This window comes from Borostomias antarcticus (genome assembly GCF_949987555.1).
Source record: "Borostomias antarcticus genome assembly, chromosome: 8".
In the NCBI taxonomy this organism is placed as follows: Eukaryota; Metazoa; Chordata; class Actinopteri; order Stomiiformes; family Stomiidae; genus Borostomias; species Borostomias antarcticus.
The window spans coordinates 19581063-19601350 of record NC_140241.1 but is presented as its reverse complement, the minus strand read 5'-3'; the positions used below and the strand labels follow the sequence as shown (position 1 = coordinate 19601350).

Below are 20288 nucleotides of genomic sequence, written 5' to 3'. Positions count from 1 at the left end.
ACTCTCCTGATATCAGTCTACTTTCAAAAAGAGGGTGTGTGCCAAGGGGTTTTTGTTCATCTGTAGGCTACTAAACATTTATGGAGTTGATCTATGCTCTTCAGACCTTGTAGGACTGCTGAATTTAATTCTGAACTTTTGAAATCAGTGCCATGTGTTTTAGTTAACGGTAGCATTTGAGCAGGTTTCCAGTAATAAACTCTACAGAACATTGAAAAGTTGGATTAGTCGTGCCAGGTGTAGCCAATCAGAGCAGGGCGTCAACAAACGTCTGCACACTTTAGGCCCAAAGTTGAAGGACACAGTAGCCGGCTGTCACGGTGAGGGTTTGCACTGCCGACAGGGGGCGCCTCTCACCCGTCTATGAGAGACCTGGAACATGACGCGTGGGGGTTGAGCTGAAGCGTGATTTAACTTCCAGTCATCTGTATGGATGTTATCACTCTCAGAGGGGGGAGTCAACGAACATCAGTTGAGAACTGCGCTGAAGTGAATAACCCAGGGAATTACGCTGATGGAGACCGTAACCTCCAATATTGTAGAGGATAATTGACAAAAATGGACCATCGTCATTTTTAATTTCACTGTTTATTAACTTAGTTAATGTAAGCTGTGTTTCAATAGTCACACGTATGGTTCTGTTTCAGGGTAGTCATTCCACCCACTCTCTGTCTCCAGGTGAACTCACGGGACCGTTTGTTTTCTTGGGTTTCCTCTCAACTTAAAATTGAAGCAATGGAATATAAAACGGAACTTGGATACTGTTTCTTTGTGGTATTCTCTTACTCGTTCTTATCCAGGTGTCGAGCGAGTATGAGCACTAATATCACCGTTGCGGTGATGCTTCCAGACAACTACCACAAGTATCCTTGGGCTCTGGCGCGGGTTTTCCCTGCCATCCTCATGGCGCACGAGGACCTTCACAAGAAGCACGGACTTCTGGTGGGACATAATATAAACATCTTGAATTTCAGCACGCAGGATCAAACCGGTATGTGCGCAGAGAACAAGGCACAGATAATTGCAGTGGATACCAAACTTTACAATAAGCCAGACGCTTTCTTTGGACCCGGGTGTGTGTACTCCGTTGCATCGGTAGGAAGATTTGCATCCCATTGGCAACTCCCATTGATAACTGCGGGAGGACCAGCATATGGATTTGATAAAGGCGATGAATACAAAACTATTGTGCGCACGGGACCCTCCACCACAAAACTGGGAGAATTTGCTAACATTCTTCACGCGCACTTTAATTGGACCTCTCGTGCAATTCTGATCTACCACGACCTGAAACAAGACGACCGACCGCACTACTTTCTCTCTGAGGGGATCTATCTGAATTTGAAGGAGGAGAATGTCACAGTTGAAGCTTTTCCGTACCAAGACCCACCTAGCTTCGACTATAAAGAGCTTATTACTTTCATGAAAGACTACGGGAGAAGTAAGTTCAGTTTCCATAAGCGCAGCACCACATATGCCACGGAGCTGCAAACAACTGTACAGCAATATCTGATTGAGAGCCACATCATTGGATTGAGAGCCCTGAGCAGTAGGCTAGAATAATATTATATAAAGGTTTAAGGGATACTGCAGAGAAAATATTGGAATAGACGTGGGCAATTAGGGTATTATTTTTTTCAAATTTAGATTACGCTTGTTATAGGCGTATTTGTAGACTTAGTCTTTACATTCCTATTTTATATCCATTGTACAGGCGGTTTGCGTAGATCAACATAGTCATGTTTAGTCTGGAGTCTTCTCGTTTATTGCTGTGGACCACCTGCGTATTCACTCAGACAGAGAAGGAATTAGACTGTGTGCGTGTGTGTGTGTGTGTGTGTGTGTGTGTGTGTGTGTGCATGCGCGTCGTGCGTGCCATTATGGTGGGCCTCAATTCCAATTCAGTTCATCAGTAAAGTAGCCTACTGTAATTATAGAGCAAATTAACAGAAGTCCTGATCTACAGAGTATGAACAGATGAAATTGTGAAATGGCTTAATTGTGTTGAGGGGTTTGGGGTGCAATCATATTCTATCAAACACTGAAAGTGCCAATTAGACCTCTCTCAAACAGTTTATGAATTAGCTCACACTCTCTCTTAATTAGTTCACCAAACCTGGCAAATTTTGAAATATATTTCTACAACTGCACATTATTGCACATCACTGCACATTAACTGCACATAGATCTCTCTGAATTTATTTTGTGGGCTGCATCCTCACAGCATGCGAACACTCAAACATAAACTGGAGAGTTGAAATGGTTGTTTAAGGCTGACTTCTGACAGCTGTGGCCTGGTGCTTATTCAGGCGCAGATAGCAGAACTGAACTGTTCAGATGGGTGGGTAGTGAGCAGTGATCAAAATAAATGATGCATGTTAGATAGGCCTAATACAGCTAGGATCCTTTCCATTCAGCCTAGATTAAGCCATGTATACTGCAGCTGGATCTGGCTGGCTACCGTAGGTCTATTCTGTAAAAGCAAATGAAACACTTTGTGCCTACTCAATTTTTCCAGCAGTGGGCTACGTTTAACAAATAGTACTATATATAATAAAAAAAAAAAACAACAACATTGTATTGTACTTAACATGCATCATATCAGGAAAAAGCATTTTCCGAGCTGCCAAACCTCTCCTACGAGCCTAGCTGAGCTATGGAGCCACCTTGGTGTGCCTTGGGTCACGGAAGCTATAATAGTTTTGTCGGGGCTTGCCCAGGCTTGGAGTTTTGGCTCGGCATTCCATTGACTTTTATCCCAGCAGATAACCCCTGGGCACATCATCTGTTTCCAATGCTCCGCTGGCACAACGCTCCCGGAGTAGAGCGATATTCTCAAGCCCGAATCACAGTGAAGCACAGTGGCATTCAAGGTCAAATCATAGTGTTGGAACGTGATCTTAAACGATAGACTGCAGAAATAAGTTATACCCACAGAAGTAGGCTATATATTACCTGTCTATTGACAAACCTTAACCCAGGACTTTAAAAACAGCTAGCCTATGCTATGTTTTCAAAATCCCATCAGGCTTTCGCAGTAGGCTACGCAGCGCACTAGCGGTGCAAAGGGGGTGCATGTCGTGCGGTTGAACGGAGGAGAATGCACTGAGCTGTTTTCCTTTTGTGGAGGATTAAGTGAGTGTAGCTGACATGAAAAACTGATGCACTCTCTGCTTGCACTCTAATTACAAAGGTGGGTTTCCTTGGAAAAACCTAATTGATGGAGGGTTTGTGGAAAGTTGTGTAAACATTAAGAGGGAATAAAGATGTTACGAAGGCGTAGTCCTACTGTTACGAAGGCGTAGTCCTACTGTAAGTCTTCTTTTACAAGAGTCATAAAAGTCTCTCTTAACAGATTAGAACATAAAACCACAATTGTTGAGTGGATAATCCCCTCTAAAACCTTCAATGCAATTTGTGTGTTCAACCATAAAACACACACAAAGCACAAGAATTGTAAACAATTCCAGATAATCTACCTATAATTTCTGCCTCGGAAAAGGCTGACAATAGCCAGTTATTTCCATTTTAGTCATAGCTATTAATCATTAGACTGTAGGTATATAGGGAACGTTTCTGTGAGTCATAGGAGATAATTCATCTATATACTCGTACTGAAAAGGGAAAACTGGGGTGAAAGGTCATCCTTGGAGGCTGACTAGACGTGGAACCAAACGTACAAAGCAATTTGATGTGCTTTGTATTAAACCTAAGCCTCAGCAGATCCTTATGATTTCTACAACACAAGAGGACTTTTTTCTCTGCCTTTTTGTACATTTGTGTTGGGCGCTGGCCAGGAGACAGCAGGGCTGCTTGGTGTGGCCCGTCCTGAGCTACGTTGGGATGAGAGCCCGTCTTGAGCTATGTTGGAAGGGATGAGAGCCCGTCCTGAGCTACGTTGGGATGAGAGCCCGTCCTGAGCTATGTTGGAAGGGATGAGAGCCCGTCCTGAGCTACGTTGGGAGGGATGAGAGCCCGTCCTGAGCTACGTTGGAAGGGATGAGAGTCCGTCCTGAGCTACGTTGGAAGGGATGAGAGCCCGTCCTGAGCTACGTTGGAAGGGATGAGAGCCCGTCCTGAGCTACGTTGGGAGGGATGAGAGCCCGTCCTGAGCTACGTTGGAAGGGATGAGAGTCCGTCCTGAGCTACGTTGGAAGGGATGAGAGCCCGTCCTGAGCTACGTTGGAAGGGATGAGAGCCCGTCCTGAGCTACGTTGGAAGGGATGAGAGCCCGTCCTGAGCTACGTTGGAAGGGATGAGAGCCCGTCCTGAGCTATGTTGGAAGGGATGAGAGCTGGGTTTTTTTTGCAGCGGTCTTTGGTCTAACACTTGAGGAAATGTCTGCTAACTGGGCGCTGGCAGCAGCCCCTGTGACATGCAGCGGATGGAAATAATGCTAACAGACATGCCTAGCGCACTAGAGTAGACATGGCTAGCAGAGTAGAGTAGACATGGCTAGCGCACTAGAGTAGACATGGCTAGCGGAGTAGACCGCATGAAAACACAATGGGACTGTGTATTGGTGGAGGTCATTGTGTGTACAGTATGATTGAGAATGAGAATTGTATAATACGCATAATTCACCCCAAAATCAATAACCGTCACGTTCTCGTCTTGTTCTCCTCAGTTGTGTACATTTGCGGCCCTCTGGAGACGTTCCTTAGCATAATGAAGCTGGTTCAGAACGAGATCCCCGACCCGGAGAACTACGCTATCTTCTATCTGGATGTGTTTGCAGAGAGCCTGAAGGAACGTAGACCCTGGCAGAACACCGACAGCCAGTGGAACGACCCCATCAAAGTCTTCAAGGTACTGTTCTTCTACTGTACATGTGCCAAATATTCCACCCATTGATCCCTTTTGGTCATTACTGTTTGATTAATTTAATTTATCGCAGAGACATTTTAAGTAAAGGTGTCCAAATATTCTGTACATTACTTGGTGGTGAAGTGTCAGTGTTTTTCCCTCTTGGGTAATTGGAAGCAGACAGGGTTACGAGTCTGAAGCTGCCATTTGGCAGTGAAATGGACGTCTCTCTCTCACAGAGGAAATTCAATTCAAAGCCTTCGTGTGTGCACATCACCCATCTGTCAATCAAGGAGATTCTTTCAAATCCTCTTGTTCCAAATGAACCTGCATCAGAGAGTCATAGAGGTTTCTGGGTTTATTGAGGGGTATCATGTACAGTACCATGGTAACCTTTATAAATGATCAGATAGAATAGATCATTTGTTTTACCATTATACACACATAGCAACTGTAAACACATTGATGGATTTTTAGAATTCCAAGGGTTAGGTCCAACGCGCTTCAGCCAAGTCTCCAATGTGAGGGTTTGGTGCTCTACAGTAAAGGACCATGCACAGTAGAAAGGTTTACCTGGGCACTTCAACTTGACTACCCGAAGCAAGACACTGGAGCACTCATATAGTCTACACGTTTATTGCAGAGGTAGCAAACAGGGTGGTTTACACTTTTTTTTTCTCATCAGCCATCCAAGACAACCATCTTGAGAACATTTTTTGTTTATTGAGCGATATCCTAACAAGCCAGCTAGCCGACTGTACCTCAGCTAGCCTGCTGTACCTCAGCTAGCCTACTATACCTCAGCTTGCCTGCTGTACCTCAGCTAGCCTACTGTACCTCAGCTAGCCTACTGTACCTCAGCTAGCCGACTGTACCTCAGCTAGCCTACAGTACCTCAGCTAGCCTGCTGTACCTCAGCTAGCCTACTGTACCTCAGGTAGCCTACAGTACCTCAGCTAGCCTACTGTACCTCAGCTAGCCTGCTATACCTCAGCTAGCCTACTGAACCTCAGCTCTCCTGACCTTAGCCCTGCCCCAAAACAGGATAACTCACTTATTGCAGTCTCTATGCTGGTGGCTCTTTCTCCAACAGTCAGGTTCTATACAATAGCATTGGGAGCAGATGTTGCTTTTCACAGTGTTTTGGGGTCATGTCTTCTCTCGACAGGTAACCTTTCCTTACTGGGACTTTAGAACTTAGAGGTCTTGCATGGTAAATATTTTAGAGTCAATGTAAATATTATTGAGACATTTATCATTAAATCCCAGCCGTTGTATGTCAAGACGAAACTAGCCTTTGAATATGACAACAATGACTTGCAAGAACTGCTAAGGGCAAAAGGATGATGCTTCAATGGTGATCACAGTAAACTACAAAGAGAGGGAGAGAGGGTGAGAGGGTGAGATGGAGAGAGGGAGAGAGGGTGAGAGGGAGAGAGAGAGAGAGGGAGAGAGGGTGCCCTTTATCAACGTGCGTCTTGAGCAAACTTCATCATGGATGTGACGCGTCAGGCAGTAATCTGTATAAAGGGCATTGTTTCCATGCTCCCTCTCCAGCTCACTGCTGGTTAATTCCTTGGATGGAGCTAATGAGGGAGAAGATGCATTGTCATTAATAGGGATGCACCAATATGAACATGTTGGCTGATACCGATAACAGATATTAACATTGCTGTCATGGCCGATAACCGTTATTTACCGAATGTCGATACAGTATGTCCTGTATACAAACAATTCTATGATAATCAGATGTTATACATACTGAAAAACACATGGAAACACCGTCTCTATTTCCAAAACATTCTGAAAAGCCGATACATCATAGATTTACCACATTGTTTCCTCTCAAAAACAACACACACAACAGCAGCTAGACATAAATAAGTATCTGCTGTTCACATCGGCCCTGTTTTGCACATCGGACCGAAACCGATATATTAAAAAATGACTAACATCGGCCAATACCGATATGATTGCCGAAACATTGTGCATCCCTAGTGATTAATGCCACCTATGAATGTGTTGAGGAAGATGGAGGTCACATGCTTCTCTCCCTCAGTTTGGTTTATACATGCTGCTGAACGCAACACAGTTTGTCGTCACTTAACACTCCGGAGATGATGTACTACACTATGTATTTTGGATTGAATAGTGCAAATTAAGTTATTATTATGTACTGTAGGAATAGAGGCATCCGTTTGAAAAGTTGTCTGCTGTAAGTATAACTAGTGTTGGCGCATTATATAGCAGGAAGTCTCAATGTACTGTATCAAATGCAATCTTAGGACTCGTCTGGAAGTATCGAACACAATCTGAATGTACTATACGACCTCTACTTGTACTCTACACGGACTCAGAAAGGATTTACCTTGAGGTTGTGTTTGCTTCCTCTGTTGGTGAACTACTTCTAACCTTTATTTGACTGATTATGACATTTTAATTTGACTACAAGCACTGACATGTTTTATTAGGGCAATATGTTGCTCTGTTGGTGAACTACTTCTAACCCCTGTTGGGAAACAAGTTTTTCACTGATTATAACATCTTAATTTGATTACAAGCACTAACATGTTTTACTATGGTAATATGCTGTATAACCTTGATGACTGGTGGAAGTTAGAAGTGGGTTTGTGATAATCACCAGGTTGGACAACTTAGACACATTTAACATACACTATGTCAGTAATAGCAAGACTTTCAGTAAAAAGCAGATGACGACTTTAGATTAATACTTCTGGCAGAAGCTGTAGCTCTTAATTGTCCATCCAAACACATAATCTAACAATATGACTTCAGGCCACTGTTTGTGCTGCTGCAGCAATTTTGTACCAAGGGAGAACAGCCAGTATATCAGCACAACTGCTTCTTCAGGTTTTTGATTTGGTCTTTATGTAGTTCTTGGACCCAAGTTGATTTTAATTATCAATGGAATTGACTGTTTCAAAGCATAATCAGCTTTTTACTGAGAGTTCAGCTCAGTTTAATTCTTGTTGTAGTTTATATTTCAAATTAAATTATAACCCCTGCCATTTTAACCCAGGGGGAAATCCCAGAGCATGTCCTATTCAGCAGGTGTTTGTGATGTAATTCCTGTAATTCCTCCAGGTTCTTATAGTCATCTTTGTCCCTCTGTCCCAGTCTGTGTTTGTCATAACGTACAGAGAGCCTGATAATCCGGAGTACAAAGACTTTCAGAGGGACCTCCACACACGCGTCCAGAGAGACTTTGACGTGAACATCGAGCCCTCCCTGGTCAGTCCTCCGACACCCTGCCCTCACCTCATCTCAGCATTGGAACAACAACGTTTGGTTTCTCGAAAAGATCTTGCGCTTTTTAGAGGATTTTCCATTATGGAAAAACACAGTCTTTCCAAGCAGATGAGAATGCCCAGTGTAACATCCACTGTGTAACAGCAAGCATCTGCCATTACAGTGATGATTCATGCATGCTGATGAATGTCCTTTCTTTCATTCATGAAGAGCTTGACTTGTTCTCAAACAGAATTTGTCATTTGGCACTTGAGTCAGTGATTTGAGCCATGGTCTATAGTGGATATGGGGGTCAAGGTAGAATTCCATGGGGACTTTTCCAGGCTCTCGTATTTAAGAACACATACTGTACTGTAAACAAACAGTGTGAGCAAAGGTGTAAAAAAGCAGTACTACACCAGCTTTACTACACCAGCTTTACTACACCAGCTTTACTACACCAGCAGTACTACACCGGCTTTACTACACCAGCTTTACTACACCAGCTTTACTACACCAACTTTACTACACCAGCTTTACTACACCAGCTTTACTACACCAGGGCTGCGTTCCGAATCGCATACTTCTACTTCTTACTACCAGTACCTACTACAGCTGCCCTTAGAAAGTACGTACTTTGCAAGCAGTAGGCATCCAATTGGGACATACTACCTTGTCATAACATTGCGCCTTGAAATTTGCCCACATCCGTCGCTGTCCATAACGCGACATTCGTCTACAGCTGTCAACTCGCGCATGTGACGCACATTACCGTTGCGCAAAGGATTGTGGGTCAGAATAGCCAGAAAAGCCTGCTGGCGTGCATACTGCAAAATACGACCGGATGTAGTAGGTCATCCTGGTACTTTTGCCATACTGCATGTGGCATACTATGTATTGGGACATACTACATTCTGTTTTGGCTTACTATATAGTAGGGTAGTAGGCGATTCGGAACGCAGCCCAGCAGTACTACACCAGCTTTACTACACCAGCTTTACTACACCAGCTTTACTACACCAGCTTTACTACACCAGCTTTACTACACCAACTTTACTACACCAGCTTTACTACACCAGCTTTACTACACCAGCTTTACTACACCAGCAGTACTACACAAGCTTTACTACACCAGCTTTACTACACCAGCTTTACTACACTAGCTTTACTACACTAGCTTTACTACACCAGATTTACTACACCAGCTTTACTACACCAGCTTTACTACACCAGCAGTACTACACCAGCTTTACTACACCAGCTTTACTACACCAGCTTTACTACACCAGCTTTACTACACTAGCTTTACTACACTAGCTTTACTACACCAGCTTTACTACACCAGCTTTCAGTATTTCCGCCCAGTTAGGTGCGTATGGTATCACTGCATCTTGTCACTGGATCTTCTTTCATTATAATCCGTAAAAATGTCTTCTTGCATCCCACCTATTGTTTGATGATGTCTCTTGCTGGTCGATGTTCAGAGGTCTTTCTAATCACCTCTCTCCTCTCCTCTCTTTCTTCCTCCCCCACCTTGCAGATGGACTTCATCTCTGGCTGCTTCTATGACGGGTTTATCCTGTATGCTAAGGCCCTGGAGCAGACCTTGGCTGACGGCGGCTCCCAGAGCGACGGAATCAACATCACCCAGAGGATGCAGAAGCTGAGAATCTGGGGTGAGACTCTGTTGACCTCCCCTGATCTATGACTGGGGGAGCCATGGTGCCTTTGGTTCTATAGTGTTTTTAACTCCTATGGTATGCAAATTAATACTACAGTATATTACTTTGTAATATGTGTAGGACCTCCCTAAATATTAATGTTCTCTGGTGTCTTAGGGGTGACAGGACTTGTGACTACAGACAAAAACAACGCCAGGAACACTGACTTTAACCTGTGGACAATGACAAACCAGGAAACTGGAGAGTATGAGGTAAGTGATATAGCCAGTCTCTTCTGGTAGACCTCCTCTCCTCTATTAAAAATACCTCAGCTATACTATTACAGTCATACTGTATCTGTTCTGCAAGGGAGAAGACTTTGCAGGCTTGTTGCCACAAACATTTGCTTACTATTTTGTTTTAAAATTTACAGTCACATTATGAGATCATAATCCCTATTACTATTCCGAGGGGACCGGTAGTTTATGAATGTTACACAACACATTTGCTGCTGATTTACTGCGCCATGCTACTGCAGAGCACAGATCTTCTGATGGCTTTATTCTCAGTGAATGAATATGAGCCAATGGCAGCCCTCACTGTGGCTACTGTGGTTCTACTGCAGTAGTTCTTAAAGATGATTGGCTCTCAGGGAGCCAATGGCAGCCGTCACTGTGGCTACTGTGGTTCTACTGCAGTAGTTCTTAAAGATGATTGGCTCTCAGGGAGCCAATGGCAGCCCTCACTGTGGCTACTGTGGTTCTACTGCAGTAGTTCTTAAAGATGATTGGCTCTCAGTGAGCCAATGGCAGCCCTCACTGTGGCTACTGTGGTTCTACTACAGTAGTTCTTAAAGATGATTGGCTCTCAGGGAGCCAATGGCAGCCCTCACTGTGGCTACTGTGGTTCTACTGCAGTAGTTCTTAAAGATGATTGGCTCTCAGGGAGCCAATGGCAGCCCTCACTGTGGCTACTGTGGTTCTACTGCAGTAGTTCTTAGAGGTGATTGGCTCTCAGGCAGACTGTACCCCCATCATGGAGGCTGAGCTTCATATTGTTTGGACGTGAGGCTAGTGAATGACACGAACGAAAGAGTGCATATTTTCACCATTACGTGAGTCCATCTGGGCAAGTTAAACTTCAAGGTCGTCATTCTGAGCTACATACCTGACCTAAATGCAGTACCACATACTGTACGAACATTTGACTGTTTTCATACGTTTGGCTCCACACAGTCGTTCACCAGCTTTATGTTTTTTTGCTGTGTGAATTTTTGGATGATTTTAAAATTCCTGCTTTTACAACAGTTGTGTTGAGAGATACAGGCCTTTTCTCTTTTAACAGCATTTTGTTTATTGTTTATTGTTTGTTGTGTATGGTGCTTGCCAGTATTTTCATAAGATTATTTTTACACTAACAAAACCAACATGGTTGTCAAAATACATTACATTTTTTAATGATTTTTAAAAACATTTACATTTAAATTATGACAGAAATAAAAATAATGTGAAAGCACTCTGCTTTCAGGAGAGAAGTCTAATTCAGTCCATATGCCACAGTTGCTGTAATTACTGTGACAAGAATTCCTGTCCAAATTCCCCTCACATAGTGAGTTATGTGTAGTTTAAAACCCAATGTTGGGTATGGCCATTGATGTAATCAAAAGCAAATGTTCAACATCATGCAATGGTGGGGCTATGACCGTGTGGGAGATAGCCCACACAAGATATGATAAGATGTGTAAAACCTCAAATTTCCCTCACAGACAGATTAAGATATCTGTGTGTCTTGTGCTAAGCTTCTGCAGATACTTACTGCATATTAATTATTCAAGTTATTGACTCCAAAAGCAAGACAAAAGTAGAGTATACATTTGACATGAGTCCATAGAGAGTGTGGTGACTGACTGACATTTCAGCTCCTTGGGATTGTGAATTCGCTGGTGTGTGATTGGCCCTTGGATCTGACGACCTCGTGCTCCCGGGCTTTAAGCCCTATCTGAACCACAACAGCAGCCATGAAGAATGTTCTCTCTTTGTCCCACAACACAACTGATACAACCTGCCCTGGTTTTATGGCCCTCTCAGCAGGGCTACCCCCCAGTTGTCCAGGACAAAACAACATGTCTGCCTGGCCGTCCTCGAGGGAGCCAGACTGAATTGACATTCCTCAGAAGCTACTGTAGTCAGAGGCGCAGGAGTCACGTTTCACTGCCCTTCCTTGACAAGGGGATCTACTGACAGGGTGGCAATCGCCATAGCATCAAACAATACAGCTCCCACTGCTAAAGCTAAAAGGCTGTTTCTCATACAACCGCTCCAAAGTGGTAGTTTGTGTGCGAGGAGAGTGAAAGGTGATGCGACATGTATTATTCACTGCACCTTTCTCTACTGCTTGAACGTAATAATTGGTGTTAATGTTCGACCTTTTGTCAGCTTTCTTGTTTGTTAAGGTCATGTCAGTCGTTTTGCCTTCAATCTTTTATTCATAGATGGGAGGGTACAGTATGTTTGAAAAGCACTTGAAGAAAGGAGTGTTCATTTGCTCTCCAGCTTCAATGCATTCATTTAGATGAACACTGGGCCTTGTTAGCATAACGCGTCCTCTTTATCAAGTTATTTATTTACATGCGTTTTACTTCAGCGAAATAATGAAAAAGAACAGCATAATACAATTCATATAATATAGTTTAGACAGAAGGCATTTTTAGCATTATATATTAATGCTATTGTCCCTGGGAATTTGCGCCTTGAGACATCAAAAGATGAATTTCTTTTGATTGACAGATTGTGGCTTATTACAATGGAACGAACAAAGAGATTATCTGGTCGTCCACGGAGAGGATTCACTGGCCCACCGGAGGGCCCCCACCGGACAACCCTCCCTGCGTCTTCTCCCATGATGACCCCTCCTGCAACGACGGTAGTGACCCCTCCATGCTAGCACGCTGCTACGCTAACTCTGTTTCTGTTCTGGAAGACAAAGATGGGGAAATATATCAGCATAATGTGATAGTATTTGACATAACACGCTAGTAGCAACACTGGAGATGAAGTTGACATACAGTTCTCAGGAATAATTAGGCAAACCACTGCAATTAGGAACCACAATATGTAACAGTAATGTGTGGGAGGGTGAAGGCCTGATTCTCCCACAACTGGAGACCCTCAGACTGAAGTAGACTGAGCCTGGATTACAGGCAAGGCATATTTACATTTACAAACAGCAAGATGAGAAAACCATTGATGTGTCAAAAATATATGCTCTGCTGAATCTATTGTGGAGGTTGAACGCAATTCTCTTTTTGAGGAATGTTAGGGTAGCTGAAATGTTAATCATGTTTATAATGGATGGGCATTTCCATACACAATGTGTTCATCTAAGGAAAGATGCGTTTTCATAGCCAAGGCTTTTTCCCCCACCAAAAGATACCCCATATAAACATACTGTATATTTGTGGTAGGACAATAATGACCATTCTCAAACCTTTTCTAGGACACCTTCCAGTTCTGGGGATTGTAGCTGTTGGATCTGGCTTGGCTCTCATTATATTTGGAATCTCCAGTTTCCTTATTTACAGGTGAGTGGTTCTGGCTCACTCCATGCTACTGTCTCTTTGTTCTAAAGACAGAACCCGAGGAATGGACGTATTTCACCTTGAGAGAGTCGGTGTGTTTCAAACGGTATTCATGCAGTACAACTGTAGGTTCCAGCATGGAATGTTCATGGTTGTTGCCAGAGCAACGGCTCAGCAGGTGAGGGCTTTAAAGCAGAGAAGAAGAGCATCGGTTGCCAAGGCGAACTCTCCATCCTGCCTGCAAGGTTATGCTCACACAATAGTCATTCACATGTAGAAACCCTTCTTGTTGTTCTTTACTCTGACGTTAGTCTGAGACATCAGCTCAACTCTTCCAGAGTTCCCTGCACTACGCTAATGCAGAAGGGGTTGTCGTTTAGTGTATTTGGGGTTTTAATTGTGTGGGCTGGGAACCCCGTTATGCTCTTGTCTGTCTGCTGAGGAATATAATTGCTCCTCACCATCCTGTCTGTCTGGCAGCATGCTGTTGGCACAGACTCCCTCAACAGGGTTGAGGAATTAATACATATTCACTGCCTATCAATCTGATCACACTGATATTGAAGACAGGCTGCATGTTGATGTTGATTATGTTAATAATGGAAATAGTTCATCAGTTAATTATTCGTTTTACTGCTGCTGCACAGATTTTTATTATTACATTGACATTATAACCGTCGTTCTTTGCCTCAGGAAATTGAAATGAGTTAAATTGAAAACGGTGTCTTTATAATGGTCTGGGTTTTCTTAAACGCTGTGGGATGATCAAAGTTGAAAAGGCTTTTGAGGTTGATACATTCAGGACAGCCTCAGGCACGAAGCACTATCTTTGACTCATGAGCTTTCAATGACCTGTCTGCTTTTTCCATACGCTGCGCCGTGGACAGAGCCTGTCTCCATCGCGTTCAGACACACTTCCATACGAATGTCACCGTTTAATGCGCCATTTCCTCTCGTGCGTTTCCCACGGCGTTCGATTGATTTAACCTCTCGCACGGCCGGCAGCGGCTCCTAATGAAGACTGACTGGGCTGATGGTGGAGGGAGAGAGTGGCGGTGTGAGGGACGCTGAGCAGAGACGCTCTGGAGGTTTAATGGAGCGCTGCTCCAGCCGGAGGTATTCACATGTGGGACTCATGAAACAATAGCCCCAGTGTGGAGCCCCACACTACAGTACGCTGCCCTGGCAGCCTGAGGCCTCCAAACCAGGGCTTTAAATAGAAAAAATACCTTTTTTTAAGGCAGAGAGAGAGAGAGAGAGAGAGAGGATAGGTTGAATGTTGTTTCCTGCTCTGAGAGGTTCCAGCTCCCCAGCGATGAGGGGACATTTCCATTCTTGCACACAAACACGGTCCAGAGGATTTACCCAGCACCCACAGAGCCATGAATTAAACACCGCAGCGCCAAGATAATAATTTATCTTCCTTTTGTTTTGGAGAGGAAGTGATCAAAGACTAGCCGTGTAGAGCTGTTATGTACATTATTGACTGGTCTCGAGCTGTACTGTAGCTCTACGAGAGTTTTTGATATTTTCAAATGCTGTTTCTAGTACATTTCTAAATAAATAAAGAATATAGTCAGAATAGCTTTGTGTGGTAGCCTGCCTACATTGCCTGTTTGATTTCAAAATATGCCCAGGAGAAACAAATAATGCTGTCTGTTTTGGGGCCAGGTTGGGTGTCTCAGTCGAAGGGTAAAATCCACCAATAAGCAGGAATCCTGTGCTGCCATCTGGAAGTGCTTTACACCTTTAGATCGGCTGGAATGTGTGGGCTTGGCTCGTTTTTTTCTTTTCTTTCATTTTAAAGGTATCAGAACTCTCACTTTCTCAACATTTTTAACCATGCTTGAGGAAAATTGTCCCATTTTAAAGACTCGGCTTCTCTAGCAGCGAATCGGTGAATGTTGAGAAACACCAGGTCGACAGAGAGCTGCACCAGATGTGCTCATTCACTGGGATTGTTTTTTCCTCAGTCTCAGAGTGCCAGTTTCGCTGAAGTTTAGACCTACAAATAACACCTCCCAAAATTATTTTAGACACCAGTGACCTGAAAATGAGAAACTTGGAGTGTTTATATTTAGCATTTGCCAAGTTCATGTACATATGATTACAATTCACGGGAACATTTCATTCAGTTTTACCACATCTTATTTGTCATCTCCCTTGTGAATAGCAGCTGTTGACAGCGAAAGCCATTGAGTTCTAAGACCCTGTTGAAAAGCCCTGAAATAAAGTTCATTCAATAACCATATGAACATACGTTATCTCAGGAGACTGAAAGCACTTAACTGAAAAGATGCGTATCTCATTTAATTGTGCCAGTAAGGAGCGATTACTACCCCGTGTCCCGGGTCAAGTCCAAACTGTTGAAATCGGAGCGCAACAGAAACATCCGCTCCAGATTGATCTGATAACCGCGGTCCGTTCATATCTGCATCGCACCGCTAATGTGTTCCTGCCCTCATTCTGCTGATTATTAACCCTGTTTAAACTGGGCTCTGCTGCTGAAGGAAGCGCATTGTGTTGCCTCTGTGTATGAAATGCTCTATACAAATAAAGCTTTGATTGGTTGATTGAAGGAAGCTGAAGTTGGAGAAGGAGCTGGCTGGCATGCTGTGGAGGATCCGATGGGAGGACCTGGAGTTCGAGAGCCCCAACAAGTACCACAAACGAGCAGGCAGCAGACTCACCCTCTCACAGGTACGCCCAAATACCACAAACGAGCAGGCAGCAGACTCACCCTCTCACAGGTACGCCCAAATACCACAAACGAGCAGGCAGCAGACTCACCCTCTCACAGGTACGCCCAAATACCACAAACGAGCAGGCAGCAGACTCACCCTCTCACAGGTACGCCAGTCTCAAACGCTCTCACGGTGCCGGGATTAAAACCAGTTACTAAACAGTACCATACTGTGCTGGTATCAGCCTCTCCCAACGATTTCACACTGTGATACTCTGGCGGGCCGACACATTTCCTCGCAATTTTCAGCGTATGAGGGGTTTAATTTGGTCAGTAGTTCTGGCACGGCCCGGAGAGGGTGATTACGACGTTGCTGTTTCTCTGGCAGGTTAGGACGCCATCTTTGCCAGTGGGAAAGACTCAGAACAGGCAGTTTATCTCGCTGAAAACCCCCCAAAAACGACAGTATCACTGCTCTCTCGCTCATAAGCAAGAGCTACATGGAGTAAACACAGAGTCTGAGTCTGCAGTGCTATTCCTGACGTCACAGTTTAATAACACACTGAAGGATTCTAGATTACCGTTCCATTTCAATATTTAATGTAGTTACGTTAGGATATATATGTCAAGTACAGAAGTGCGTAGACAGAGGGAAAGACGGAGAGAGAAGGAAAGAGAGAGACGAGAGAGAGAGTTAAAATCCTTTGTTAGTTTACACATTCTTGAAAGTCTTCCCGGCGGTTTATTGAAGGTGGCTGGGTGTGCGGTGGCAGGCGCGTATTAAAGGATTGTTAAAATAAGCCCCAGTCTGGCACCGGACCCTATATATATAATACTCCCTCACGCCCTAAAAGATCACGCTCTGCTGCTTCTTGTCTGAGGACTAATGCTTTTCCTATGGATTGCATTTCAGTGCAAACACACGCACACACACACACACACACATCCACACACACACACACGTACATGCAAGCATAGGCCAACAGATACACACACACACACACACACATACGTATATGCAAGCATAGGCCAACAGATACACACACACATACGTATATGCAAGCATAGGCCAACAGATACACACGCACGCACACACACACACACACACACACAAACACACACATACATACGTACATGCAAGCATAGGCCCACAGATACACACGCACACACATGCAAGCATTCATGCACGCACATGCACACACCTTCATGAGCAGTCTTCAGCCCAGTTCCTGGGATAATACCGTGGAAATTTTCCATTTTCCAGACCAGTGTATTTTCCAGTGTGCCATGTGTTGCCAATATTTGCATTCTCTACAGATGCTGAGTGCATACTGACATTTACCCAGCATGCCCAGTCCTTCTGTCATCCAGGCTGTGTGCGCTAGCTCCTCACACGGGTCCTACACTTTCTGTTTTGCATTTGTCTGTGAAAGGGCTGTTGCACACCTTATAAAAACATTAAGTCAGGTGCGTAGGATAGTATAGACAATCTGGGTGTGGAGAAAATCCAGCAACACTGACCTTACTGGCAAACTCTTTATTAGAAGACAGGAAAATAAATAAATAAATAAACGTTTCGGTGCTTAGACCTTCATCTGGGGCCTCATTTATCATTGAGGTACGCCTTCTTTTACACGGTCTTTTTCGCGATTTCAGGCGTACGCCATTTGCCCCCCCCACATTGCGATTTATCAAGCCGAAAGGGCGGAAATTTAGTCGCCTTTCTCTGCGCTTTTGTACGACACCTCTCAAGTTGTCGTACCGATTTACACGGTGTTCTACGCCCTCTTTGAACACAGGGGGAACTGGCGACGCAGGTGGTGCGTCGGTGAATTACTATGTTTGACGGAGAGAATAAGAGCGACAGTTCATGAACGCACAATCATGTAGGCTAATAGCCCAATTCAGCACAAACATATATCGCAATGCAAGATTAGACGTGTCCTCTAACCGGCTCATTCATGGTCCGATATGGATTTGTTCCCCAAACTGAACCTATGCGCTGTCCAAAACCTTTCCGCGCTATATGTCACACACCTAATGCAGGCACTCCATCAAACGGCAATAATTGACCAATTAGATTGTCATTAATATGTGATCATGTGGACCTGTTTGCTATTTGGTAAGCATATAAATGACAGTCCTCCTGTGCGTAATGCGAGCCTAAATGAATCCGGCGCTACTCGGCCGAGATAGAACTCCAAAGAGGTGACGGCGATGGCGACTGCACCCACATAAGGGCACCATCAGTGAATGAATACGTCTATGTGAATCGCTAAAATGTGCACACTAGAAATACCCAAATCATATGTGACATGCTCATCACAAGTGTAGTGGCACGGTGGCCTGGCTCCACGCATGACTCATTCATCCTGGCGCACAGCAGGGTAGGGGCTAGACTGGAGGCAGGCGCTGCGCGTGACGGCTGGCTTGTTGGTGTGTCCATAGCCAAGATACATATTCTTTGTCTTATTTACTTTTAATCTTTATTAGCATTTTCCATCCATACAACGACAATACAATAAAACATAAAAACCTACAATAACAGCTTATGGGTACATCCATCCATGCAGCTTTTTTTTCTTACTCAAATATGACAATTTTAATATTAGTGGTATCATCACACTTCCTTCTATAATCCATCCATTTTTCCCATCTCCCTTCAAACTTTCCTTCCTGCATCCTCAATGCATGCGTGAACTTCTCCCTAACATAAATCTCCTCCACTGCTCCTTGGTTGGGGGTTCCACCTTATACCAAGCCCTCGTTATTGTCTTTTTACTAGCAACCAATAGTACTTTCACTAGGTATCTGTCCCCTCCTTGTACATCATCCCGTGTTATGCAGACTCCCCCTCCTCTGAGTCCCACCCCACGTCAGAGTCTGGAGAAACAATTTCAATCATTTTCTTTGAGTTTGTCTGTGAACTTGATTATGCATTAAACATTTCATTGTGCAGCCATATTCATTTGATATGTTTTTCTGTTGGCAGTCAAATAAATGCTGTGATTTACCGGGTGATTTAGATGAGTCTTAATTTCCCAGAGGGGAAAATGTTTAATGTGTTCTAACATTATGAAGTGGTCATCTGCGTTATTGTTCCCTGTTTTTGGTCCTAATTTAATCATAGCCTACCACAGAATGTTTGCTTTCCTCACAGCCACATGTTACAGTATGTCCGTGTATGCCAAATCCTAGATGCACAAAACGTAGCTAAAGTAGGCTACTAAGCTGTAGGAGCAAACAGACAAAGGTAGGCTATTAATACCTTCCGAAGAGGATTGCCTTCCTCGCGTGGACCTCACCAACAAGCACATGCACCTCCGTCTCCGAGAAGTTCCTCTTCTTAGCTCTTCGTTCCATGTTTCATTGTCCCGCCTGGGTGCTCCACGCTACCTTTTTAAGCCGGTTCCTTCCGGGAAACCACGTTTGGCCACTCATGGTTTTGACCATATATGGTTGGATTAGGGCGTGGCGAGGGCGGAACACGGGGCGCGTGCGCGTACGCTCTCTTCCCCGCCAGTCTCGGATTTCTCGTGCAGAAAAGGGCGTACGACCTTTTTGATAGATCCGAAAAGCGTGTAAATATTCTCGTCGTACGCTCGATTTCGCATTTTCCGCGTTTTCGTCGTACGCCCTCTTTTACACCGGAATTTACACGCTCTTTGATAAATGAGGCCCCTGGTCTTTTCTGCATTTGTATTTGTATTTGTATTGTATTTTTGCATTTGTAAACATGGGATTTTCTTCAAGAGGCTAATTCATTAGTCACCTATGGCTTCAATATGAATCCCTGCAAGCAACGAAAGCAATAGAATTCATTCATTCACTGTTCAGTATATTCCTCTGTTCCATTCCTACTGAAATCAAACATAACCAAACCTGAATAACTGTGTAACGGCCCACTTCTCTGTCTGTATCTGATCAATGTGGAGGATATTTCACCGTTGTGGCTAACTGGTCACTCCTCCTCTCCCTCCCTCTTCTCAGAGAGGTTCCAGCTACGGCTCCTTGATAACTGCTCATGGAAAATATCAGCTGTTTGCAAAAACGGGCTATTTTAAGGTAAGTCTGGACTGAGTTCTGACATTTTCAACTCCTGCTTGCTGCTGCCCACCCACATATGCGCACACTCATGGAGGAGAGACAGAGAGAGAGATGGAGACAGCGAGAGAGGGAGAGGGAGAGAGAGAGGGAGAGAGGGAGGGAGGGAGAGAGAGGGAGAGAGAGAGACAGAGAGAGAGAGAAGGAGAGAGAGAGAAGGAGAGAGAGAGATGGAGAGAGAGAGAGAAGGAGAGAGAGATGGAGACAG

General features: G+C 44.1%; 1 protein-coding gene across 1 annotated transcript in view; it reads left to right on the top strand.

Annotated features, from left to right (window-relative positions):
• Positions 1-735: 735 nt before the first annotated feature.
• npr2 (natriuretic peptide receptor 2) overlaps positions 736-20288 on the top strand; it is a gene marked incomplete at both ends in the record, with an annotated part of 42093 nt that continues 22540 nt past the window's right edge. Inside the window, 9 exons of the mRNA XM_084442608.1 lie at positions 736-1441; positions 4628-4809; positions 7945-8058; positions 9596-9731; positions 9894-9988; positions 12503-12638; positions 13212-13296; positions 15873-15993; positions 19967-20041. Of these exons, the coding sequence (XP_084298734.1) occupies positions 736-1441; positions 4628-4809; positions 7945-8058; positions 9596-9731; positions 9894-9988; positions 12503-12638; positions 13212-13296; positions 15873-15993; positions 19967-20041 (1650 nt within the window). The remainder of the gene's footprint in view (positions 1442-4627; positions 4810-7944; positions 8059-9595; positions 9732-9893; positions 9989-12502; positions 12639-13211; positions 13297-15872; positions 15994-19966; positions 20042-20288) is intronic.